This window comes from Vidua macroura, chromosome 9 (genome assembly GCF_024509145.1).
Source record: "Vidua macroura isolate BioBank_ID:100142 chromosome 9, ASM2450914v1, whole genome shotgun sequence".
In the NCBI taxonomy this organism is placed as follows: Eukaryota; Metazoa; Chordata; class Aves; order Passeriformes; family Viduidae; genus Vidua; species Vidua macroura.
This window is the reverse complement of record NC_071579.1, coordinates 11,825,788-11,852,365: the sequence shown is the minus strand read 5'-3', so window position 1 is coordinate 11,852,365 and position 26,578 is coordinate 11,825,788. Positions and strand designations below refer to the sequence as shown.

The 26,578-nt window shown below is 39.1% G+C and overlaps 2 protein-coding genes across 10 annotated transcripts; one reads left to right on the top strand and one right to left on the bottom strand.

The window, feature by feature from the left end:
- Positions 1-1,478: 1,478 nt before the first annotated feature.
- On the top strand, positions 1,479-10,886 carry PRPF38B (pre-mRNA processing factor 38B). The gene is made up of 6 exons (XM_053984678.1): positions 1,479-1,811; positions 5,124-5,192; positions 5,480-5,631; positions 5,715-5,775; positions 8,325-8,548; positions 8,814-10,886. The coding sequence occupies exons 1-6, from the start codon at positions 1,533-1,535 to the stop codon at positions 9,667-9,669; spliced, it is 1,641 nt and encodes a 546-aa protein (XP_053840653.1). The 5' UTR covers positions 1,479-1,532; the 3' UTR covers positions 9,670-10,886.
- On the bottom strand, positions 8,830-26,468 carry FNDC7 (fibronectin type III domain containing 7). Of its 9 annotated transcripts, none has more exons than XM_053984670.1 (13): positions 25,656-26,466; positions 25,210-25,228; positions 23,222-23,476; positions 22,317-22,577; positions 21,573-21,830; positions 20,033-20,287; positions 19,051-19,308; positions 18,344-18,598; positions 17,208-17,462; positions 16,395-16,655; positions 15,757-15,786; positions 15,176-15,238; positions 8,836-8,916 (listed from the first exon to the last, which is right to left on the bottom strand). In XM_053984670.1, exons 1-12 carry the CDS (start codon positions 25,716-25,718, stop codon positions 15,201-15,203), a joined length of 2,208 nt encoding a protein of 735 aa, XP_053840645.1. In that variant the 5' UTR covers positions 25,719-26,466; the 3' UTR covers positions 8,836-8,916; positions 15,176-15,200. The 9 variants fall into 9 exon arrangements, 8 of the variants coding, with proteins under 8 accessions (XP_053840648.1, XP_053840645.1, XP_053840652.1 ...); XR_008438270.1 differs by lacking the exon at positions 15,176-15,238 and adding an exon at positions 14,463-14,707 and having other exon boundaries at positions 8,881-8,916; XM_053984671.1 differs by lacking the exon at positions 8,836-8,916 and adding an exon at positions 14,644-14,707.
- Between the last annotated feature and the right edge of the window lie 110 nt (positions 26,469-26,578).

Genomic DNA, 26,578 nt, shown 5'->3' with positions numbered 1-26,578 from the left:
CTAAGATGAGAAGAGAAGGCCAAAAGGAGACTGGTGGTTATTTCTGGAAAAGAGTGAAAAGCCTCGATAGCAGGCAGCTTAGAGCAACTGTTAGCTGCCAGGGCCCTGATAACACTTTTCTGCTATAGTACAAGCTCTAAGGTACTTGAAGGGCCAGGATAATGAAAAGAAATGTTTCTCTATGTTTCAATGTGTAATGAAGAGTAAAGGAAATTTTATGTTACTTCCAACAGTATTTATCTCCTCTTTTCTAAATTAAACATCTGGCTTAGCTTTAGCATGTAGAGATGCTATCCCCACGGATGATTTTATACCAACTTCTCCCTGTACCTGTTTCCTGATGCACTGAGCAATGGGGAGCCCTTCTGTGTACAACTGAACATACTTTGGCACGTTATGCCCAGCTTGCAGTCACTTCACTGAACTTTCAGTTAATTTTTGCACAAGTCATTTGATGCTTAGAATATTTTGGCAATTCTTCTAAATTACTATTTCAGTCTCCCTTTTGTGCTTCAGGTTTAAAGACTGACACCAAAGTATGTAGCTGGTTATATTGGGTTTGGGATTTTTTTGCTTTTGCAGGCAAAACCAGAGAATTTTCTCTTTCCTGTTAATAATTGTACGTAGACAGTGATTCTCTCTTAGCTGTTTAACCTAATTCTGCTTGTTCCAAGTCTGTATGTAGGACTACGAGTTTCAGAAAGAGCTGTTGAGCTGGAATTGAGCAGCAGGGAACAGTTACTGTTTTCTGGGTGTCTGACAGGGTTCTCAGAAGTTGCTCAGCCAGGTCCTGGCTAGAGTGGGCCTCGTACGCAGCACTGGCATCAAGCGAACAGGCTGCGCCGTGCCCTAGCCGTCATCCCCTCCGGGGCTACAGCACACTGAACGTGCCCAGCAGTTCTTCCTTTCCCCTTTCCCAGTAGGGAAGCTGTGGATGCCCCATCCCTTCAAGCCCAGGCTGGATGGAGATGGAAGCAGCCTGGTCTAAGGGAAGGCGTCACTGCCCATGGCAGGGGCTGGAACCAGATAGGTTCTTCAAGGTCCCCTTCCCACCCAAGTCATTCTGTGACTTCTTTGCTTCTCCACTGCTGCGGAGGCAGAAGCGGCCAGCGCCAGCTGTGCACCGTGGCCTCATTACCAGCGACAAGGGACCGAGGGGACCAGTTTTCAACTTTGTTAAACCCAGGGCTTAATTTACTGAACTCCGTGTGACGATGTCAGCAGCTGCTCCCCTTCGGGTCACAGAGTCCCCTCGCTCTCCCCGGCGGTGATGTCCCGCCCGCCGGGTCCCCGGGCTGCCGCGGGGCGAGGCGCGGGCAGAGCGGCGGCAAACGGCCGGGCTGGCCGCGGGCGGGGCCGCGCGAAGGCTCCGCAGCTCCCCCGCCCTTTCCCCGCCGCTCCCCGCGGGTCGGTGACGCGGCCCCGGAAGGCGCCGCCGTCACTTCCCCGGCCGCCATCTTGTCGGGGCTGAGGCAGCGCCCGCCGGCCCCGCTCCGTGTGCGCGGCCCGCCTGCCCCGAGCGCCGACCCGCCATGGCCAACAACAGCCCCGCGGTGGCGAACTGCCAGGGGCAGCAGGTGGCCCAGCACCCGCCCGGCGCCGTCCCGCCCGTGCAGCAGCCGCTGCAGAGCGGGGGCCCCAAGCCGGCGGCCTCGGGCAAGCAGGGCAACGTGCTACCGCTGTGGGGCAACGAAAAGACCATGAACCTGAACCCTATGATCCTCACCAACATCCTCTCGTCGCCCTACTTCAAGGTGCAGCTCTACGAGCTCAAGACCTACCACGAAGTGGTGGACGAGATCTATTTCAAGGTGAGCCCGCGGGCCGCGCTGGCGCCGGGCCCGGTTTGGCTGCGGCCCGCGCCTTTTCTCCCCTTATCTTGCGGTGCGGGATGGGAGTAAGTATCGGTTGTGTTGCTGAGCTGGGGGAATACAAGGCTCTGCCTTCTCTGCCTCACCAAAGAGGCGTGTTCCGCGTCGGATTTGGAATTGCCGAGCTGTAAATGGGTTTGGAAGAGGGCAGCGTGAGCCGGGGCGGTGGGGGCGAAATGGCCGTCTGAGGGCTGCGCCTTCAGCCGGAGAGAGCGGGGAGGGCGCCGATCTGTGCCGCCGATCTGTGCCGCCAGAGACCGGCCCTCCCCGCAGCGCGGAGCCGCCAGCGCGCCCCGCAACCGCACGGAAGGGATGGTGGTGACCCTCGGTGTCTGCGTGTGGCTTTCGTTCTCAGTTCCATGTTAGAATTCCCTCCTCCGTAACTCAGCTTACAACTTAACGAGTTCGTTTTACTGCTTCTCTTGGCGTTAGGTGAGATGTGCTGGGGAGATGAATGGTCTGTATCAGGGCACCTATGTCTCGGTTCTTGTTTTGTTAGCAGGATTGAATCAGTTTTGCACCGAGGCTTCCATCAAGCCACTCTCCCAGGTAGAGGTATGCATAATTAATGCTAATCAACGCAGCCACTTTCTTTGTTCTGATAACGAAACCAAAATTTAGATAATTCAGTTAGTCACCTGTGTTTTGGTCGTTATTGGCGTATTTTTTCAGGTGAATTAATTTTGCTTGATAATGTTATTGTGTCAGCTGGCGGGTTTCAGTATACTTGAAATAAATAAAATAAAAAGTAAGGGTAGCCTTTTTGTTTCATTTATCCAAGCCAAATCAAGTTACTTAAGGCACCATAATTGTGAAAAATAATTCCCATCACAGTATTTTGAGATTTCTGGCAGTTTGTGCTTACTTATGCTACTGTTTTTTCATGTAAAGGTAGCGTTTCTCTGCCTGTGCTCTGTCATTTGGAGCTGATTATTTATTTCTCCTAATACTTAGTGTAACATACATTGTCAGCAACATCTCTCCAGTTAATTTACTACATGCTGCATGTGTGAGAGACTCATGACTGTCTGAATGGAAAGTAGCAGAGCTTACTTATGCAATTGATTTTTAGAACCGAAAAAGTTATGAAAGAAACATATTTTCAGAAAAATTGAGAGCTTACTGTATTTTTAAAGTGAACCCCCTTCAGGTGCACTAATAAGTATTTGGTGCAATTCATCATCTTTGCACTGGTAGAGCTCAGCAGCAGTAGGTCAGATAGTTCATTTGCTTGACCTACTGTTTCATTCCAAAAGTGGTTTTATCTTAAATTTTGGGAGAATTTTGACATGCCATTAAAAACCTGCATATTGATCTGATTTATTACTGAACTTGACAGTTAGTGACTCAAAACTGCAAGCTAAATAAAGAGAAAACTCAGCCCCTTACTCACTCATGAGTAATGGCTGTGAGGGAGAAGAAGATAACCTGATGGTTAAGCTGCTTCATTGATATTAAGATCTGAATTCTCTTAATGTTTTAAGATTCCTGAATAATTGCTGTGGGTTTTTTCTTTTTTTTTTAGGTTTTTTTTTTGTTTGTTTGTTTGGTTTTTTTTTGTTTTTTGTTTTTGTTTTGGCTTTTTTTAATGAGTTGTTGGGGTTTTTTTTAAATGACCTGTCATAGCAGCTGTATCTTCAAGTGTATTTGTCTGTCTAAGAAACAAGTGGCTCTTTTAGAAAATATTAGAATGCTGGGCACTGGATTATGAGGAAAGGTGATTGTAAGTCAAACAGGCAGCTAGTGATAAGGACCATCTTTGGAGCTATGGATTGTGTCCAGATATTTGAATTAATTCACTTGTAATTCTGGGCTCCTGTTTCAGTTCTGTATCTACAAAGTGCAGGATTTCCTCTTTCTTTATCCCTGACCTTAACACCATGTGCACGTCCTCAGCTTCATTTCATGTGTACTTCCAACAAGTTAAGCATACAAATCAGTCTTTGTAGGATCAAAACTTTAATTACTCCTTTTTGAAATGAATATTGTTTTCAGGGTTTTGTTGCTTGTTTTAATTGATATCTGTCAAAACCAACATGTTTACATTGACTGTAATTAAAGTTGAAGACTAGCATTTGTGATAATGTTATACTCAATCCTTTGACTAAAAAATAATTTTCATTTCCTGTGAGAGGCAATACTATATAACCAGAAGTATATACAGTATTATTTATGTACTATTTATGAACTTCTCATGCTAACAGTACAGGAAGTCATAGTGGATTTTGAATTCTACAGTATTGGCATCTCTCGTGTTTCCTGTTTGGCAAAGACAGCAACTGTAAAAAACCCAAATAAACAGTTCAGCAACTTCTGCTGTTAGTGTGTCTCTGATTTCATGTGGTTGTGTACATAATTGGTTTTATTTCATGTATTGTTAAAGAATCTTAATTTGTGAAGTACCATACATCATGAACTCTTATTTCCCACTGTAGCACCATTGTATCCTTTTTTGTCTTTTACATATACTTTAAGTTGATGTGTTTAGGAAATATATTTGTTTATTGAGCCAGATATTGCTTCTCTGAATTTCAGAATTTTAAATGTAGCATAGGCAATTATGTGGTTCTGGGCTTGTTTATGACTCTTACTGTCAAGTTTTATGAATGGTGTTGATTAACTTTGTTTGTGCACTCATCCCTAAATGTATCTCACAAGATTTGTCTTGGGCAAATTGTACATCCCTGCAGTCTAAGAGAAAAAACATTGACTTTATGTTAAAATACTACCCTTGATAAACATATTTCTTTTGTCCTAATAGTAAGGGATAAAGAAAATAAATCTCTAGTTAAGTTTACTTCAAAAATGAGACTTATAGGAATATGAGACTGTATATTTTGACTTTTGTAACTGTCACTAGCAGTTATCACTAAACTTGTGAGGAGATGGTTTAAATAAAGGCAGTTGTTCAATCTCCCAAGGAAATAGTAATGATGGGGTTTAGTCATAAAATATTTGAAAGTATCTGGAGTATAGAATAAGTATGGATGTTTCCTTTGGGGTTATGGGATTTGTTTGTTTTAAATTTCATTCAAGATTTTGGCTATAATTTCTTAATGTGGTAATTAAAATAGCCAAGTGCTTTGCTTTAATGACAAAGTGGACTTGATCTTGAATTTGCTAGAAGACAGTTTTTTAAGATTGGTTTAGGATATCCATTGTTAAATCAGTCTTGTGTGGTCACCTAAACATCATGGAGGTTGTAATTGTAATTTTCTTTCTTTCCTCCTGTCCCCCACCTCACCCTTTCAGGTTACACATGTTGAACCATGGGAAAAGGGCAGCAGAAAAACAGCAGGCCAGACAGGGATGTGTGGAGGGGTAAGTAGAAGTACGTGCCTTCTTAAATTTTTCTGTCTGGTAAATAACTTTTCAAAGCATAGATAAAATGTGCTTGCATGTTAGCTCAGTCTCTAGATATAAAATATTTATTACAAAGAGTAGATTGATTCTTCTTGCTTCCAAAGCTGTAGATGTAAGTAGTGTTACTTTTTCCACACAGGTTTGTTTGTAGATTTAGATTTTATGTTAGTTCATATTCTTTTGTAGGTTTGGGATAATGTCTTTGTGACTTCCTGCATCCTCACTTAACTTTCTGCTTTTGAAAGGTGCGTGGTGTTGGAACTGGAGGAATTGTGTCTACTGCTTTTTGTCTGCTCTACAAATTATTTACATTGAAGCTCACTCGTAAACAAGTGATGGGCCTTATCACTCACACAGACTCCCCATACATTAGGGCTCTTGGATTTATGTATATTAGGTAAGTATCAATATCATCAACTAATGACTGATCTAATATGCAGAAAGCTGTATTAAAATTTTATATTGTTTTTGTGCTTAAAGGTACACACAGCCACCTACAGATCTATGGGACTGGTTTGAATCCTTTCTTGATGATGAAGAGGTATGTCGGCGAGGGTAATAATTTATTTTCTTTTGTTTCTTTTCATGTTACTACTTTAGGCTTAAATATTGCTTGATAGGGTTTTCTGTAGTTTGAATGTTACAATGTTATGTTCTTGTTTACATTATGTACATTAATTAGTGCAGGAAACAGGTTTGAGCTGGGAACTGGGTGATTTCTCTTAGATTTTGAAGATCTAACAGATTTTTTCATTGGTTAAGATGTTACTGTGTCAGATATGCAAAACCATGTGGAACAGGTGTACTGAATCAGAATGCAGACAGCAGGCTGTGTGAATGTGTCTTCTGTGTGTTTTTTAAAATCATAGTTACTTTTAGGTAAGCTGTAGTAAGTCATGTGAGTGATAAATTGATAATATCTCTTTATTAATGGAATAGAGCAATTGATGCTTACATAAAAGAGTGGGAACTATATGGTAGAAACCAACATTCACCTTGGAAAATTCTGCCAGAGATCTCAGTGGTTATTATTCATGTCCTGGAACAACCAAATCTAGGATTTCTTCAGAGGAGAAGCAAAAAGCCTGATTACTGCATAAGGTGGCATTATTTCTGGAATCTTAATGTCTTTGTTAATGGGGCAGATAAAGAGATGAGTTGCTAACTGAAGAACTTCAGTAAAAAGGTTGCATTATTATGCAGTCAGATAGGAGAATATCTTTGGTATCCTAGTCCTGATTTACTGCTTGGAGAAACAGCAGGGAGTTGGTGGGTGAGGTTTCTTGGGCTATGAAGTTGAATACACAGTCTGCAATACTGCTGCAAATAGGATTTATTAAGCAGGTTTGAAATTTCATCCTAATTTTAAGACTAGAACAGGAAGGATCACTTGCCATCTTCAGTGTGACAGTAGGCACGTACTTTAAGAAATTTCAAATGTACTTGCAAATGATGTCCAAATACTGATATTAAAAATAGTGTTAATTATACCTGTTCCTAACTGCAATGCCATATATTTATTTTAAATGGCTTCTTTAATGCTAAGTATCAAAAACACTGAGCAAAGGAAACAACTGGTGATTTCAGGTAAACCCATGCTATAGTAGATTTTTAACAAAAATGAAACCAAACTGGACTTGAATCAGTGTAATGTCCTTCTCCCCCAGCTGGGGCTAGCTAATATGAATTCTCCTCCACAACATTGGACTGTAATTTATGAGAAGCGTTGGGTGGCTTCATTCTCAGGGTCCCACAAAGTCAATTCAAGGACAGTAAAGCAGTCACAAGTATGATGCATTGTGCAGGTCTTAACTGGTGCATTATTCAAAGCATATTTTTTAGTCTGTGCATTTCAGTTCTTGCTGATACTGGGTGTCAAGATGTGTTTATTTCTTGTTACTTAAAATCTCCCGCTGTTTTTGGAATTAGTGTTTCTTTCCCAGCTGCTATCAGTAGCTTTTTGTTATGTAGAAAACTGCTTGGGGCTGCTTAAGTTTCTTACCAGTCCTGGTCAAACTCAGTAGGTTGAAGCAAATTTTTATATATGGAATTATTTAAACCTACAGGATTTTTTTTCCCCTCCAGTTCTTAAATATGTGGAAGCAGTTCATCTTTTGTCATGCTGCTGTGAAAACCTTCCCAGGACACAGAGTTACTTTTCAAAATGCTTCTTATGTTTATTTTGTTTAACTGTACGTACTCTCCAGGTGCTACGTTTAACTCCTCTTTTTCTTCTTTAGATCTCTGCAGCGATTATATTTGGAAAAACTGTATATCTGAACACTTAAATGTGTGTGAGTGCAAGCAGTTTTACGTTCAGATTTTCTCTTCCTGTTTAGATAACAAATCTCACTTTCCTTGTGTGCTTGCACTATAGGTTTGGGACTGACAATAGCTGACTAACATGTCCTGAGCTGTGAGAGGGCATAGCAAGAAGGCCTTCATGCGGTAATGACCCTTTTCAGAGACAATGGTCATCATGGATTATGCGTTTCCAATTATTTGTTCATTTATTTATTTTTTTACATATTTCTAAATTAGAAACCTCACTGCTTCATGGCAGTTGGTTTGCTATTGCTTCCAATTCTGCTAGGATGCCATTTTGTACTAGAGGTTTTTCTATGATCATTTTTAGATAGGCAGTAATGTAGTTCATAAATGATTTAGGCCACAGGGTTGGGTATGATGGTACACAGTTGTATATCCACAAAATGGAGTATTAAATGTAGTTTCAGAGGACTTCTCAACTTTGTAGCATTTAAATACAATGCAAGATCCTACCATATAACCAGACTGTGTAAGGGGATTTTGCATTAATCTCTTCATCGACAGTCCCTTACCATCCAGATGGCTGCAGGATTAGTATGTGCCTGCATGCATATATATTAAGTCCCATTCCCTATCTGTAACGTTCTGCCAAATCCAAAGGATGCAGAGCTTGAATTTCTCTAAGGAAATGTATTAGAATATGAGACAAGTAAAGTTTCATAATCATGAGACTTCAATAGGACAGTAATGTAGCAGCATTTTTTTTTTAATCAGTAAAGAATATTTTTGACCATCAGGATGTTTTTTGCTTGTATTTTGCAGGACTTGGATGTGAAGGCAGGTGGAGGTTGCGTTATGACCATAGGGGAGATGCTTCGTTCCTTCCTCACTAAGCTTGAATGGTTTTCCACGTTGTTTCCAAGAATTCCTGTGCCAGTCCAGAAAGCCATTGACCAGCAAATTAAAAGCAGACCTAGAAAAATCAAGAAAGATGGCAAGGAGGGGATGGAAGAAATAGACCGGCATGCAGAACGTAGACGTTCAAGGTCACATAAATATTATTTTAAAAAGGAATGTTAAAAGTTCAATAGTAAACTACTTATTACTGGTAACGTGTTGTCTTTTCACTGAAATAGATTTTAAGGCAACAATTTATGGATGCTAGTGGATTAAAATAATCAGATGATATTTTGTATTTAAGATTAAATACAAGCTCTGTCTGTAAAGTATAAATTGGAAAGAGGATTTCTTAACTATTGAAGGATATGTTTCATATAGATGTTTCATATAGAATATCTTCTATTTTAAAAGGTCTCCAAGACCAAGATCCATCAGTCCCAGGAGGTCTCCCAGAAGATCCAGAAGCAGAAGTCACCATCGGGAAGGCCATGGATCATCTAGTTTTGATAGAGAACTAGAAAGAGAACGAGAACGGCAGAGATTAGAACGTGAAGCAAAGGAGAGAGAAAAAGAAAGGCGGAGATCCCGAAGTACTGATCGCTCACTAGAACGGAGGCGAAGCAGAAGCAGGGACAGGTACAGAAGCCGGAGTCGAAGTCGTGACAGGAAAGGAGATAGAAGAGACAGGGATAGGGAGCGAGAGAAAGAAAATGAGCGGAGTCGGAAAAAGGAGAGAGATTATGATAAGGAAAGAGGTAGTGAGAGGGAAAAAGATCGATCTAGAGAAAGGTCAAAAGAAAGGAAAAGTAAGGGTGACACAGAGGAGAGGAGACACAAGGATGACAAAGATGAGAAGAAACACCGTGACGACAAGAGGGATTCCAAAAAAGAGAGAAAGCATAGCAGAAGTCGAAGCCGGGAAAGAAAGCATAGGAGTAGGAGCCGAAGCAGGAACACAGGTAAGCGCAGCAGAAGCAGGAGCAAAGAAAAATCAAGTAAACATAAAAATGAAAATAAGGAGAAGTCAAATAAACGAAGTAGAAGCAGAAGCAGAGGAAGAACAGATAGTGCTGAGAAGTCCAGAAAACGAGATCAGAGTCCCAGCAAAGAAAAATCTAGGAAGCGTAGCAGAAGCAAAGAACGTTCCCACAAACATGATCACAGTGATAGCAAGGACCATTCTGACAAACATGATCGTCGAAGGAGCCAAAGTACAGAACGAGAGAGCCAAGAAAAGCAACAGAAAAACAAAGATGAGACTGTGTGAATTCTTTCAGAAGTGGATCACATTGAATCCTATAAATGTTTGATTAAATCCTGCTTATTTTTTCTTAAAGTTGAGATTGTGCAGTAGTTGATGAGCACTCTTCTCCAACCTCCCTCTAGGCTGCAGATTGTCATTTCCTATTTTCGGTAGGGAAGTGCCTTTGTAAACCCATTCAATGCATTGACGGTTTCAAACCATTTGTTTAGTTTAATTTGTAATGCCGAGATTGTTCTTGCATTTTTATTGTTCAGATGTTTCTGAAATGTACAGTCTGTACATATGTCCTGAAAATGTTTTAATTCCTTTGGCATGGTTGCCATGTTGGTTAAATTTGTATGAGGCAATAAACTGCCACTAATTATACTTTCCTTTTGTAGACGTGGAATTATGGTTTGTATCCTGAAGTTAGCATGGCTGTGCTTTCCATAATAGTATGGCTTTTAGGGATGGATCTGGAATGTCTATTATAGCTGAGATATTTATGTGCGTACAATGTACATTGGGGGCTGCAGATTTAGAACTAACATTTATGTCCACTGTACCTGCTGTTTTGTCCAAAGCTTTTAAAATGTATTATGTTGATCACCAGTGGTGTTAAATTGAGTGGACTTTCAGAGATAGTGGTTTTGATGCAAGGATTTAGATTATGTTGGGGCTTGTTTAGTAATTCTGTAGAAAGGCTACCTCAAGCAGACACTGTAAAGGTTGACGGATGAGTACCGTAGCCATCTATGCATTTTATTTGTTTGAAGAAAATCCATGTAAGCTTCCTTTTTTTTAAAAAAAACACAGTTTATCCATTTGTGGTCCTTTAATGTTTTTAAGCAGCTGCACTCTGTCATTTATGATAATCCTGGGCTAATAAAGGCATTTAAGATGGGAAGAGGGAGGTAGGAAGAAGAAAAATATCACAAAGGATTTCAGTTTCAAGCTTCCAAAGCATTTTATAAGTGTAAACATTTAAAATAAGAATTAACTGATAGTGTCCTTTTTTAATTCATGTTTTCTACAAATAGTAAAGATCACAGTTTGTGCTGAACATTTCATCTGGCAGATTTTTTTTAAAACAGGTTGTTAGAAGGAAAAACCAAAATGCATTTTAGAAAAAGTTCATATCATTAAAGTCCAAGTCTATTTCATAGATTATTCTGATGACTTGTATACTAAGTGAGGAGAACCATCTGGAATAAACTCTCAATTAATTCCTTTGTATTGAGTGTCAGCTTTTCCCTGCACGTTCATTGCCAGTTAAAGAGTGCTTCAGTTCCTCCACATTTTATTTTCAGATCAAGTGACACTTTGTATGAGTAAGGGATTTTATGTAATAAGTAACTTAGAACGAAGATGTAGCAAACAAAAGAAATGCCACAGCCCCAAGATAGGAAGAATGTGAAGTGGGAATCAATCATGAAGTAACCTGAGGGTAGAAATACAATATTTGTGCCTTTTTTTTGCTTCTGTGTGATGCAGGTCATGCAGGTATATTTCATTTTAAACATTCAAGGAAAGCAGTGTTTTGACTTCCAACAGTATACTTCTTTCCACAGTACTCCAAGAAGAAAACTTTTTTTCTTCCAAGAAGAAAACTTTTTTTCTTCCTCCCTGCTCTTCCTGTTTTCTGAACTGTAATGGTCTTTATCACCGTGATCCTTAGTAATCAACATTTTTTAGTACTGACATTGTTAAGGTTGTCTGCTTATTATTTGTGTTACCTGATTTCAAGTCTGAACTTGAAACAAAATTTAAGCTTCAACAAATTCATTGCCTTGCAGTGTAAAACTAAAATACTGAGCTTTCATTTAAGATTGGAGAAGAAAAAAAAATACTCTGTCTAGTAGATAACTAGAACTGTCTCTGCAGTCTGCCAAGGAATTGCATGGATTCTGTCCAGTAAGGGCAACTTTAATTTATTTTGTGTCTAGAGGGCTTCTTTTGGCCTTGTTTTTAACCTTCAGTTTCTGAAACAAATACGTTCTTGGGCAGAGAGGCTGCAGAACTAGTGTTTTTTCAGGGAAAATTGATTACTGATTTCCAGTTGTTCCTTCAGGGCTCTTCCTCTTCTGAGACTATTGGGCAATACAATGAAAGAATGGTTTATTTGCAGGAAAAAATGCAGGTATTTGAGAAAGTCTTTTACCTGAACATGGACAAGCACTGTCTCACTACAGCAAAGATGGTGAATATTTTGATACAGCTTGTGCAAAGACTGGTTCATCCCAGTATCTCTTTACAAGTGCAGTAATTTCAGGACTGTGCTTTTATTTTCCTATTTTATAAGTAGTCTTTTCTGACCTGTGAATTTAATATGATCGATATTATGTACTTGAATTGGCAGTGTAATGGACAGCACAATATTCACTGCCAACCAAGACCTGTGAAAATTACTTGAATCAAGACACCTTGGGATTTACTTTCATACATAAAGTTTTACAAAATTGTCCTTGGGATTTACTGTCATGCAGCTCTTCAGTTTGTATCCAGGGTCACTTAATTCCTTTTTGTCTTTCTAATGCCATTTTATTATTTCATGTGCCCTTCCTTAAAAAGCAGAAGGAACTGCAGGGCTGTGAAAGCAGCTCTGATGAGCAGGGGTGAGCTAGTGGAGGCACCAGTGCTGCCCACTCTGGTGCAGTTGTTGCAGTGCAGTACAGCTGCACTGGACATTCATCTCAGGGGCATTAGAAGAAAATTTCTGCCAATTTTAGCTGGAGGAGCTGTGTTTGCAGAGCTGTTGTCTCACAGTGTGCACTCTTCAGTTCTCAGGGAAAGTGACCATGACCGAAGCACTATGAACCTGAAGTTTCCATAGTCTGCCACGTGTCCATAATAGCCTAGGATAGTTATCCCTGTGAAGCCTCATCTGTTTTGGAAATTTCCTGTGGCTCCAATGCTAAGTACTGGAATAGTAATATTAGTAGCCTCCTACAGCATACAAGTTCCCCTCTTTAGGGGAACCTGAAGGAATTTGATGAATTCTACTGGCTTTAGATGTTTGAGCCCCTTGTCCCACAGTGAAGCACATGTAGCTTTAAGTATGGATGACCAACAGCTATTAAGCAGGGTAAAACAGCATTTAAGTGCCAATTTTGATGTTTTGCAATGAGGTTGTCATTTTATCTCTTTTACTCTTTACCAGCAATAGTTAATAGCAGTAAAACACTGAATCTCAGTAAATTTGGGTCGAGTCTGACATCAGCTGAAGGGTAGATTTTTGCGAGTTCCTTCCGTGGATTGAAATCTAAGTTTTGAGCTATTATTCTGTGTCAGATGAAATTTAAAACAATGTATATTTTAAACAATAGATACAAATTTTTTTGCAAGTGTTCATATTTGTGTAATTCCAACTAATACATCTTTACTGTTATGCATTGAATTTAAATTTTTAAAGTAAACATTAATGAAGTCACCTACTGTGAAATAACCTAGGCGGTTTTAAACACCTGATTTGTTAGTCCACATGATTTCACAGATTCTGCTCTGAAAGCATCCATTTTAGCATATCCATATGCTGCCTGCCTCCAAGCATTCAACAAGAATTTTCTTGGGTCTCCAAGTCTTCTTTCAAGAGATAGTGGGGTTGGGTTATTTGGGGTTTTTTGGTAGGGTTTTTGTTGTTCGTTCAGTTGATAATTTTATTGCTTGGTTTTTTTGTTTTTTTTTTTTTTGTTTCATGAAGTCCAGAGCTTCATACAAGTAAATAGTACAGAAACAGCATCTACAAAAACATGGCATCTAATTGGTCCTTTCCTGTGATCTGAAGCCAGCATGACCCATAAAAGTGTGTTTACCTCAGTCTGGAGAGAACCTGCAACCAATCCTGACCAAATTTTAAAACCAGCTCAGTGAATTCTAGTGCTGTTTCACATATCAGCAGTGTTAACTATTAGACAATTGTTATTAGACAGTGTCTAATGCCTGAATAACAACACCTTGAGGTTACAACGCTGCCATAGTAGGAGTTGTGTATCTGGCTCAGTCTGCGTTGCTTTTCCTCCCTCTTTTGCTAGTTGTATACATCTGCGGCCCAGTTTTTTTGAGCTGAATCAAAGTGGTTTTTTCTTGAAATCATGACTCCTCTTCAGCTTTTTGCCTTTTTTCCCCCAACAAACATACAAATAATACATTCTGATACAATTACACTTCAGTGACAAAAGAGAGAGGAGCTGATGAAAATAGTACCACAACATTGTTGTTTGTAGTGTGTAATTGAGGCGTTAAGGTTTGTATACCAGGGAGAATTAAACCAACAGTTTAGAATGGCTTAAAGTACATTACAGTTACTATTAGAGCATGGAATTATCAGAATTGCTTAGGTGAAAAGAAGTAGTTTGGGGCTTGAATTTGGTTCCAAAAGAAAGTAATTGCTTTAGATCTCTAAAAACCCAGTTAAACACACTGTGGTGACAGTGTTTGGCAATGATGTCTGCAAAGAAGAAATACTGACATAGAACCCTCAAGAAAGAAGGTGGTTTAATTTTTTTTTTTATTAAATGAGAAATAAAGCCAACTTTCTATTAACTAATGCAGAGCAGTTTTAAATAGTGCTTCCTAAAGAAAGACTTGCTTGATCGTGACTAAATACAGATCATGTTTTAAGAAGCAGCATACAATTCTTGGGCCATCTACAAGCAACTTACTGAAGCGTGAGATTCCCTTGAGATTTTGTGCAAGTGATCAGAAGCATTGGCTGAGATGCTTAACACCCAATGTGTTCCCTGAAGAATCAGGGACACTGATAGTGTCTGTTTTTATAAGCTGAAAATAGTGCTGAATACCCTGTTGTCTTTGGATACCTTTGTACACATGAGCTTCCAAAGACTCTGTTAGATGACACACGTGTTTGTAGAACCATTGACCTTCAACTTTGGTTTCAAAGTCAGCTGAAAAAGTAACCACTGTGGAGTATGAGAGAAGGTCCTGCCTGGATTAGGTCTCAGATATGACTAAGTGTTCAGCTTTCCTGCTCCCGGTCCTCAAGCAGCTGTGAATGTTGCACTTAAACACAGATGTGTCTTTCCAGCTTCAGGGGGGAAAAAGACTGAAAATAACATTTAGGGAAAATGGTGTTATGAACAATCTTAACATCCAGGATAGCAGTAAGTGAACACCAGCAAAAAGGAGATCAACCTTAGGGGAAAAAGCAGCAATTTCCTGTCACTCCGCTGAGACAGGAGCAGAAAATAGTCCAGAACACCAGGAGAAAGTAAATGAGTGCTGAAGAATATTTTTATCTGTTTGGATTTTAAGGGCTTTTCTGGGGAATTATAGCATAGTGAAGTGAAGGCTTAATGAAGTTAAAGAAGTTTGGTACAAATGGAGGAGAGGACAAATCAGTAGTGCTAGTAGAAATAAATGACAAGAGATTTCAGAGGTAAATATGATGGATTTAACAAACAACTTATCATATACAGGACTGGTGAAGCAGTTCCCTCCAATCCCAAAGATCTAATCAGCAGAAAAGTTGGATTCATACATTCTAATAAGAATTGTGATTCTTACAACTTACCTCCTTATCTGAACCAGAATTTCATCTAGATGTGTTTTGCATTGCTCTTTCCTCTATAAATAACTATAAAAGAATTTGGAAAGTAAGACAATTCCAGTTATGGAAAAGCAACTGTCTTGAGAAATCTTGATTTTAGTGGCTGCTTTTGAAATTGTTTCTAGCAGTTTACATAGGCAAATAAAACACTATCCTGCTGAATCCCAGAAGAAATAAGGTAGAATAGATTAAGGTAAGCCACACTTTTTTTTTTACCTTTTTGAAAATAGAAAGCAGAAGTGCCACTTCATTTGTAATGGGATGTGCAAAGGCTATGAAAGATAATCCTGCCTTTTATTATGTACTATCAAATTAGTAGTAAGTGTTGTGACCATGCATGATAGTATGCAGGCCACAATATAGGTAAGGTTTTGGTGTTTTTTTTAAATTATACGTTATAAAATGGGGGAGGCGATGAGATAAACCTGTATAACACTACCAGAAGCCTTCACTATCAAATCTATATGTTATATACATCGTATTTGAAGATGATGCAAAAATATTCTATAAACTTCATGAATTTTTAATGAACGTACTGCTCTTACCCATTCCAACAGAGCTTCCAGAACAGGTGACTGAAATGACATGAAACAGTGGTACAAGTGTTAGATGTCAGGTTGTAAGCTGCAAAACATTATTAGTCTGCAGTATGTAGTCCATCTATGTTACTATGCAATCCCATCAGACAGCAGTAGTTTTATAATGGATTAAATCCATGCCTTGGGAAAGGCTAAGTAATTTCCTCCCCTTTAAACAATTTTTACTTTAAAAATGTGATTAGGAGTATTCATTGCAGTTATTGATTCGTTTCTTTATTTAAAAAATACATTAAAAATGCTCATTTATTTGCTTCTATATTCTAACCATTCCTAACCTCCCAACTGAACATAAAGTTTTCTATAATTAAGTTTTCTATATTCACCAGGATATGGGTGATCCAGTTAAGAGGCACCTGTGTAGATAAATGTGCCCAGACCCAAAATGCTGCTGTGAAATTCCCACCAGTTATTGCAAGACTGCACTCATAAAATTTACTCTGCAGTCAACACTAGAGCAGGAAAGTTCTATTGCATGCCACCTTTACCTGCATAACTTTGGATTACATTGTAGCCATCTAGCATGAAAAAAAAAAAAAAAAAGAGAGAGAGGAAAAAACAAAGATTCAAAGAAATTGAAATTCTACCTGAATATATTTTCTTAGGACAAAATGTGAGCTTTGGCCCCTTGTCTGTCACTGGAGCTACCACCACAGTGTAGACATCCCCACAAGGTATCTTGGTGATATCACAGTGGCTCAGACCCAAACTGGGGGTACAGCTGAAATTGCCCTTTGAGCCATGTAAATCAGCGTTGTACTTTATTGTTTCATCAGAAACTCGCCAGAACACCCTGATGCCATTGTTGCTGAGTCTATAGAGCTTCACCCCAGAAGGGCAGCAAGCACCTAAGAAAGTAAGAAACATTAATGAGCGAATTTTGTGAACTCACAATGTATTATAAATTCCTAGAGTGCAGTTTAAACCAGATTACTATGTTTACCAGCATTTCAAAGAGAATATTATTCTTTCACAAAGCCAAAATAATTCTGGAACTGAACTAGAAAAGTTTTATTAGAGTTGTTTTATGGAGCTGGAGTTCAGACATTGTTTTAGATGTTGGAATGTTATTGCTCTCACCTGGCATAAGACCTACCTCAGAATGCCCAGAATCCTTTTGAGTTCTCTAAAATTTAATTATGCCATAGCATAATTTAAATTTAAAAACTGTTTATGGAGCAATATTATTAGAACTTCTTTATATGCCAACTGATGGCTGTCATAAGAACAGGTCTTGATTATATGAAAATAATCTGAAGTGCAATTATTTAAAGAGGGAACTGCAGGTGTATTAGCTGTGTGTTGAATTTCAGCTGTGCTATTTTTATAAGAGGAACACCACAGAAAGTACATTGTCTATCGAGTGTTCTTCTTCCCAATTGCAGCTACACTTTACGTACTTGAAGAATATCCCTGATAGGTGCAGCTGGATGTCAAACCCGTCTCACTAATGGCTCTCAGAGACACTGTATAGTTGGTGCCACATGTGATACATCCCAGGAGACAGTAGGTCTGAAGTGTGTGACACTTTGCCTGTCCTTTTGGAGACTCCAGGGTTGTTACATATGTTTGTGCGCCCCTCCCAACAGACCAGCTGATATTGGTTACCGACTGTGTCACTTGAGTTAGTATCAGGTCATTAGGGCAACAAGGAGCTGAAAGAGAACAAAAAACAGAAAAGTGAATTCTGTTTTGTACCTGGAAAATGGAAGGTATTTGGAGGGTTGCAGGTAGAATAGTACATAATCAAGATTAAAGGAATGAAGAAGTGCATATTTTTCAAGCATGCTAAAAAATAGTCGACTCTGCTGGCAAGCCTCTAATAAACAGAATGTCAACGTAAGATCAGTTTGTCTCTAATTGTGGGTTAGAACCCTGGAATTACCATAAAATGTTTGTTCACCAAGATTCTAAAAATTACTAAGATTTTTCATCAGAATATCAGATTACATCTGTAGTTTAATTAAACTGGGTCTGTCTCTACCCCTCAAGTCATATATCTCAGTCCAGCTCTGTCTCTGTTTAAAGTCTCTTCCTCTACAATGTAAAACGACTGCAGCCAAACTGCCTGTTAAAAATAGATCCTGGTGTATATTAATCTCTGTCTGGAGAGGTGGTAGAGGACATAACCTGTTAGCAAATTAATAGCAGGAATAGTGGGTAGGATGTTCTTTAATCTGTTCTTTACAACTGCTTATTTGTTGACATGGAGTTACCTCATTGCCTCTCCTGGTAATACTAAATATCAAAAAGCTGACAAGGAAGTTATGCATTGCATTAGTGGCTTATGTTATTACATTTTAGTTAGCTGTGCCAGAAGATAATTAGTTCCTCTAAGGCCTCAGTCTGAGGCAACTGCCAAATGACCCTTCCTTGTCACACACAAAGATACAGACAGGTTTACAAAAAGGACATCTAGCAATACATAGTACAATGTGCATATATTGTAAATAAAAAATAGCCAAAACCATAGAGTCATAGAACTATTTTAATATTATGCTGCTAAGTATGTTGAACTATATACATTTCTCCATACCTGTCTCTAAAGGGATACTGTAGCTTGGTAAGCTCTGTCCTGCTGGTGATCTTGCTATAGCACTTACAGAAAAAGCAGATCCACAGGGAAGATCCATTAGGGTACAGGAATTCCTGGTGCTTGTGCAGTGCCAAAGTCCAGCCTCTCCTCTGGCAGTGACAACATACATAGCTTCTTCATTGTTAGGTTGCCACTGCACACTGATTACAGATAGACCCTCCTTTGAGATATTTTTTATTTCAGGACTGCAGGGAGCTGAAATATTTAATATTACTAGTATTTAAACAGATTGTTTATGCATACTATATAAGTTACATGTGAAAATTAAATTCCAGTTAGAACTGACGAATTACTTCAGAAAAGTATATGATCTTTATATGCTTTACTCCTGGTGAGAATTTAGAAATTGTGACAGAACAGACAACATAAGGATTTTGTGTATAAATTGCAATTCTGATTTTCAAAATACTGGAGCTATCAGAAGCTTTCAATACAAATTTGATATAAATTCCCCTTCTTATAGTGTATTCTTAAGGACTTTTAATTTTGGAGTTGCTAGTGTTTTAGGTTTTTAATACATTTTTATCAGTAAACTTAGAAAAACAGTTAAACAGCAACTTAGCACTCCAGTAATGTTTTCATCCACAAATCACTGTGGTGTATAATAATGATTTCTTCGGCTAAATGAAAATGAGTGATCTCACTACCTGTTGCCACGTACTGAGGCGCACACGAGGAGCTGCAGCCCCGGGCCTCGCTGAAGGAGTACACGGTGATGTTGTAGGGGGTGCTGCACTGCAGAGCCGACAGGGTGCAGGCCGTGGCCGTGTCCCTGCAGAACACCACACGGCTGCCGCCAGCTGCTCGAGTCTCGTACAGATCAGCGCCTCGCACAGGAGCCCAGGTGACCCGCACCGTGTCGCTTGATATGAACACGGCTCTGAAGTCACTTGGGCAACAAGGAGCTGCGAACAGAAAAGGCAGACAGGGAAACCCGAATGGGAGTGGAAAACTGGTGCAAATAAAGGCCTGTTTCATTTATCTGTGTGCTTCTTGTCTTCTCTAAAGTTGACCAGTACTGTGCAAACAGTCTAATGAATTCCAGGTTTACTTCTTAAATTAATTCAGTAACACTCCTTCCAAATTGATAGCATTTACTATTATAAACACTAGAGTACTAGTGTTTATGTCAGACACAGGAATTATGCATATTCGTGGTTTAAAATTTTGAAGGTCTAGAGGTTAAATAACAATGTTCTTCTCAATTTCCCATTGAACTTACTATTTTTTTCATTTTCCAAGTATGGAAACTCCCTAAGAGGAAGTTGAAGACTCTGGTACACTTCCTGAGGTGAAAGTTAAAAAAACAAAAAACAAAAAACCCAGACAGGACTAGAGTTCAAATGTTATGCCAGGTCTGTGTGTTATTCATATGTCCTTGCCTGATGATTGTGAATTGTTAAACTGCTTTCAAATTTGTATGCATGTTGTTGCACTTGACTATGCAAGTTAAATTTAATTGCAATGTGAACTGTTTCTTTTTCTCTGACAACCTTTGTGTGTTATTCCCAAAACCTGAATAAAAATAGAAGTTTAAGTCATTATCTTCCCATAGAAATGTCCAAACAGCTCTACCATAAATACAGGTAAAGGATCCAAATGAATTTGCAGGAATACATGGCTACTTACCAGTAGTGTAATTGAGTACATCACCTGAAGGACTCTGTCCTGCCTTGTTATATGCAAAGACACTAATGAAATAAGTGAAACCACAGTCCGACTGGAAATGGCATTGAGTATGTGATGTGTTGCAGTGCACTTCCAAGCCATCATCACTCTTGACAAAAACCACGTAATAATGACCCAAACTGACGCTAGACCATGATACCAGCAAGTGACCTGGCTCATCCTCCTCAATTGATATGTTTACTGGTGCACAAGGAACTGAAAAAAAAAAAATTAAAAAAAAAAGAAAAAATTCTCAATACAATTCTTTTTTTCTTTCTTGAAGTTATACTCTTGGAGAATAAATGAAAATCAGGGATATATTGAATTCCATAAAATATAGAATTATTCTACTCAGCTTGAACAGTTGCTCTGCATTGATCAAGAAAACAGCAACTTAGCTGCCTTTACAGAGGTTGCTGCTTATATTTAGATGACAAGTGGGTATGATTTTTACAGAACAAAATAGATGCTACAATCATGTTTTACAGAGACATCTGCTTAAAGGAGCCCCCTGAACAAGAAGTGACACCAGGCAGTATTTCAAAAGAAACTGGCACAGTGTGTGCTCACAAATGGTAGGTTTGGATGATAATTGGAATACTAGCATGAATAGCAGTTGGCATCTGAAAGCCGCTATATGTGAAAACCCTTTATATTTTTGTATAAAATTTACTGTCTGTGTCTGAGTAGAACTGTCCTTTGCTTAAGTTTCCTTTCTGTTGGCATTCCAAAATGCCACATTAAACTGCAAACTTCGTGGCTTTTGTTTAAATAACATTTACTTTCTTTCTGTTTCAGTAAAGTGCAGCTTGCTGCTATTAGAATGAATATATGTGATCTAGCTGAAGCAGTGTTGGCTGAGATTACAGCCCACAGCTTAATAGCTGTCTCTTGCATAAGGCTCTCTCAGGCTGTTAGATGCACCACAGAGTTGCTCACATGACTGATCTCCTATCAAAACTCAAAATGAAGCAGATTACATCAAATAACTAAGTAAATAATGTTGTGTATTTCAAGAAGCATATAATCAAAAATAAATTGTTTAGATTTTGATTACATGGGCAGTTCATCTAACATGTCAGGAAACAACAATTTCTGACATGGCAGCGGTGCTGTAGCTGAACTGAGCAAGCTATTGTCCTGAATATGGTTGATGGTTTCTTAATTTCTAGTGATGTTACTTGGCTAAATGTGCTTTTGTTGACCCCCTTTGTAATTAACAACTTGATGTGGCCCAGAACAGTTCTATGCTCAAAGGCAGTCATTAATGCCATTTCATCACAAATTTGTTCCACCACTGAAAGTTTTTGTCACAGAAATATGAAGAATTTTTAGGCTCTTACCCCTACAATAGAAAAGTATATAACATGATTCATGAACAAAGGTCAAAAGCAGAACTATTTGAGAATCACCTGTGAATTGCAATGGACTCATTTACATTTGAAATTAAAGAAGTAGATGTTAAAATGCCATAAGCTACACAAGAATCAGTGACACGTACTAGTTTTTAAGCTTACGGCCTCAGTAGGTTCACTGGATCCAGCATCATTGTATGCTGTGACAGACACATAATACTCAGAGCTGCACTGGAGGGATGGCACCATGCAGGAGGCAGACGATGTGTTACACCTCAGTTTCAGGAGTCCACTGGAGACTGTGACACTGTAAGTTAGAGCTCCTTCTGTTGGCATCCAAGAGACAACAGCTCTTAAGGCACCACTATTGAAAGCTACTTTAACATCCACTGGTGCATTAGGACCTATGGTATATCAATTTGGAACACATAAATATAACTTAGATTATGGCCTACAGACATGATCTCTTTCACAGCTTGCAATCTAAATGCATTTTTTGAGTGCAAATCTTACCCTCATTTATATTAAAATTACATTTTTAAAAAGAAATAGTTCTAGTTGACCACAGCTGAAACTCCCTGCTTATTTGAATATTTGCTTCTCACAATTAGAAAAATCCTCAAAATCAGTCTGTGCTTGTGTAACCCTTATCCAGACCTGTCCTAAGTACAACTTTAGTGACAGTAGTTGCTGTCTTTACCTCAGTAATGTTCACTAAACATAGCCATGTCATCTGAGCTTTCATAAACTTTTAGATGGGGCAAAAATATGATCTGAAAATCTACTCAGTGCCTTTGAAAAACATAATACAATCACACATACACATAAATACTTTCTGGTATTGTTGTTCTTAGAATGCTGACTTAGTTTCAGAAAAGAAAATTTCTTACTTGTTCTTTGGTTATATGTGAAATCATCTCCAGGCATTCCATTGGCATTCCAGGCATAAGCCTTGATAGTATAGAGAGTTCCTGGATCTAGATTTGTAAATATCAAGGAGGTATTGGTGGTGTTCTGCTTCAGCATTCTGCCCAAACCGTCTGATCTCACGAGTGACACAGAGAATCCAGCTGCCATATGCACAGCTTTCCAGCTCACTGCAATGGAGTCACAACTCGGAGAATGAACAGACAGAATTGGAGCAGCCAGGACTGTTGAGAAAGAGCAAAATTATACTTTTGGTTTTTCAGGACAGCTTGAAAAGGCCAAATTTGAAATGAATATACAGAAAAAAATAATCACTAACCCTGAGAGACGAATTCAGTGACAACAAAACCAGAAAAAATAAATTAATGCAAGATCAACAGAACAAATTTGGAAAGTGATTTGGTGCATCAATTATTGTATTGCACGTTTTGTGAAATGAACAAAAGTTGTACAGAAAGTGAGAAGGCTGCATGTTTTGAAGAATGAAAATCACCAAGAAGATATTGCATTTCCTCTCCTCTAAGTTTCACATTGTCTTACTATCTTATACTTTTGGTTGTTTCTTCATTTTTTCTATTCCTTCAAGTTATGCCTTTTGTTAAAGTAAAATACATATATTCATACAAATTCTAGTGAAACTCCCGACTGAATTTTTAACTCACTGTACCATCATAAAGTAAACCATTAATTCAGACTTTTGTCCTGGTCATTAAGTCGGATGGCTGAATTCTAGTCCTCAAAAACTGAAAGAAGAATGTGATCAGTACAATTTAAAATAAAGATTATAATAATTCAGGACTGATACATGCATGAATGCTTTATGTTATAGTAACATTACAGAATTTGAAATAAGATTTTGAAAGCCCACCTGTTTTTACTTTTCTGAAAGGTGAAGGCTGGCTTTTTCCTCCTGAATTTATAGATCTGACAGTGATTCGGTACAAGGTGGCAGGCTTCAGTCCTGTCACTGTGCCTGGAGAATTTTTCACTATAGTTTCAACAAAGGAATCTCCATCTTGTGCAGTCAGCATGTAATTAGTAGCCCCAGGTACTGCTCTCCATTCCACTGTGATACTGTTGCTAAGTTTTGAATAAGCTTGGTCAATAACAGGTGTATCTGGAGCTACAATGGAAATAATGATAGACTGAAGTGGGAAAACACAGTCCTGTGGAATGCTGCATGCTCTGAACATTTCACAAAGACAAAATGTAGGACAAATACTCTACACTTTCTATGAATGATTAAAATGTAAGTTAAATGGACTTTCAATGAACATTAACAAAATACAGAGTCTTGCGATATTCTAGACCAAACTTCATCTTTCCATAAAAATACTCTAATACTCTGAAATCACTGTTGTAAGACCATTATTTAACCTAGGTTTCACTGAGAGGTTCTCCTTCAGAGCAAATTAACTATATTACTAATTAAAGCAATATACAAAGCAATATATACAAAGAAGAAGTGCATGTTTATACAAGGCAGTCTGAAATAGGATGCTGAACCATAGGCACTTCTATATCAAAGCAACATACAATGATCTAGTCTGGAAGGGATCACGGGAACTCACCTAACCCCTTGCTCAGAGCAGATATACTTAGGTATTCAATAACATGACAAATCAAATATTGTAACAATGCACTGGTGTCCTGCTCTGCCCCTCAAAGAACTCTTCTGTACTGCAGACAAAACTAACTACATCAGTGAATTTCTTAGCCATGAGTAATTTATGTTCAGAAATCAGGATTTGCACACTAAAATCAGCATTTATAAAGCAATTACACATGTTGCAAGGCTGCAAAACACTCACTAGAAGAGAAAAAAGATAAAATGAAGGTACATCCCACATAAAATTAAGAAAAGGAATGTAGAAGTATTTGGGATGAAGTAGGTACCTTGTGACAAACTTGTTCATAGCAAGGCAGCTCATATGGGATTTGGGAGACCTGAGCAAATATTATACACAGCTGCTCAGCTAAGTGCTAACATAGATATCTTCTGCTGGACTGTTAGCAAGACTTAGACCTGGGTGAGGATTTCCTGCACAGAAATTTTTATGAATTGTTATGAAAGACAATATTATAAAACAAACTAAAAAAAAATTATAGTGCAGTATTTTGCTCCACAATTCTGAAAGACCCATCTGCAAAAGTTCCATAGGTGGGGTCAGACAGAATATCTGGGACCATTTCCACAAATGGGGCAAAAGAGGGTGTCTGACTGTAATTGATAAGAAAGTGCTTGGGACTAAGAGCAGATGTTAATGCTTAGTTGAGTAGCTGTGTATTAAATTCCAAAACCTTGGAAATATTTGTGCATGGGAGATTGTGCTTCTTCTGGTGTGATTTTTATTTTGGTATTTTTGGTTTGTTTGGTTTTTTGGTATTGTTTTGGTGGTTTTTTTTATTGTTTTTGTGGGGTTTTTTTTTCCTTTTTTTTGAGGGAATGTAATGGAGTTTTCTTTTTATGTTTCTTTTGTTTGTTTTTTAATTATTAAAATATACAACAATTAATTGGTTGCAAATATGGGACTGTGAATCCTATTTGTACCACAGATATATAATGAACAGCAGAATTCATTCATCTGAGTGTTCTCCCTGGTTCACACTAGTACCAAGGAACATGTCTGAATATCGGCATGAGTGTCCAACAGAACTGTGACTCCTAAAACTGAGATTTAAAATTTATAAAGACATCAATGTAGTATTTTAAGCCTGAATCTAACATGAAACAATTTTTGTTTACAAAGCTGCTAGAACTTACAGAATATTTTATTAAAAATCACAAGTGGGTGTTCTCTTCAGACCCATTCAAAATCAGACAGGCAAAACCAAAAAAACATTTTGAGCATTTACCTGTGTTTGCTGAAAATATCTGAAAAGGAAGATGCAACAAAATTAGAAATACAGTGTGACATTTTATTTTGAAAATTAAAAATCTAAGAATGTTAGTAACAACAACCTATAATATTATGTTTATTAACACATTTTGCTGGTATGATGTATTTGCTCAGATTCTTTAAGCATGGAAAGAGTACACAACCAATGAGATTTGGTACAGGTATGCAGATTGTACTGCTTCTGCATTTTCCCCTCTGAACATGCCTATTAATCCTGTTTGCAGTTGTTGACACACTTCAAAAGTATTTTTCAGTCATATATAAACAGTGCAACACTGTGATAGTAATGGAATACCAATACGGAAGTGGATATCTGATAGTGCTCCAGCCTAACTTTTAGTTTACTTTTCCGAATACAGTATCATCGCTAAAATAGCTGTACAGCAAGTAAGTCGCACTCACCATTTCTAGGCAGCTGAGAAGCACTCCAGTAAACGCTAACGATTTACTTTTTGCACTGCACATCTTGTCAGAACTTCGTTCCAGCTTCGCACGGGGGCGAGCTGAGGTCGATGCCCAGTTCCCCAGCGGTGCTGTCACTGCAGGCGCACTCCCCGGGGCAGAGGAGGTCGCGCTGGGCTGGCCGCTCCTCCCTGCTGGATCACAGCTGGACAGCGGCCACCAAACCCTGGTGACACGGGGCCACCACAGCGCTCGGCTTCTGGCCGCACGGCTGGTGGGGCTCTCTTCCTTTCTCTTACAGGGTGCAGATTCTGTATGGTTTATGCAACTCACAAATTAATTAAGCTAAATGAAATTTGGTCTTCGGCTCATTGTCTGTTGCATTTTTGCCCACTCACAAGGATCTCCTTTTCTGTCGGGAATGATGCCCTCATCGTTGAATGCCCTCCCCTTTGAATGGCACACCGCCATACAGACTGGGAACTAACTATTCTTTCTTATACCTGGCGCTGTAGAAAGAGAAATTTTCCTCGCATTCCTTCATATTTGTTCCGGCTGCTGATTCCCCTTTGAGAACACGACTTTATGTCTTCGAACTATAACTTCTGACAGATGATTATAGGCATCAACGGCCGCTATCGTTCTACCTCCCGACAGTGTTTTCCTTGGTGGTTTACACGCATGTCAGCGGGAACTTGGGGGCCGTTTTCGTGAGGGAGCCCCGGTTTTCCCCCAGGAGGACCCGGGACCAGGGCAGGTTACGGGAGCCACCCCGGCCAGGCGGTCTCCAGCTCCCCACACATCGCCAAGGGCAGCCTCGGGGGCCGGGAGCGGCTCCCGCCGTCCCGGGCTCGCCTGAGCAGGAGGCTCCTTCCTCAGGGGGCGAGCCCTCATCACCGGGCACCTCCCTAGTGGGAATTTCG

Excerpts from the sequence above, each read along its gene's own strand:
- PRPF38B (XM_053984678.1), top strand. The coding sequence starts at position 1,533 with ATGGCCAACAACAGCCCCGCGGTGGCGAACTGCCAGGGGCAGCAGGTG. Across the intron at positions 5,193-5,479 it reads AGACAGGGATGTGTGGAGGG|GTGCGTGGTGTTGGAACTGG; the intron begins GTAAGTAGAAGT and ends TGCTTTTGAAAG. Across the intron at positions 8,549-8,813 it reads GCAGAACGTAGACGTTCAAG|GTCTCCAAGACCAAGATCCA; the intron begins GTCACATAAATA and ends CTATTTTAAAAG.
- FNDC7 (XM_053984669.1), bottom strand. The coding sequence starts at position 25,718 with ATGTGCAGTGCAAAAAGTAAATCGTTAGCGTTTACTGGAGTGCTTCTC. Across the intron at positions 22,578-23,221 it reads TTTCAGAAAAGTAAAAACAG|TCCTGGCTGCTCCAATTCTG; the intron begins GTGGGCTTTCAA and ends CTTTCTCAACAG. Across the intron at positions 17,463-18,343 it reads CAGTATCCCTTTAGAGACAG|CTCCTTGTTGCCCTAATGAC; the intron begins GTATGGAGAAAT and ends GTTCTCTTTCAG.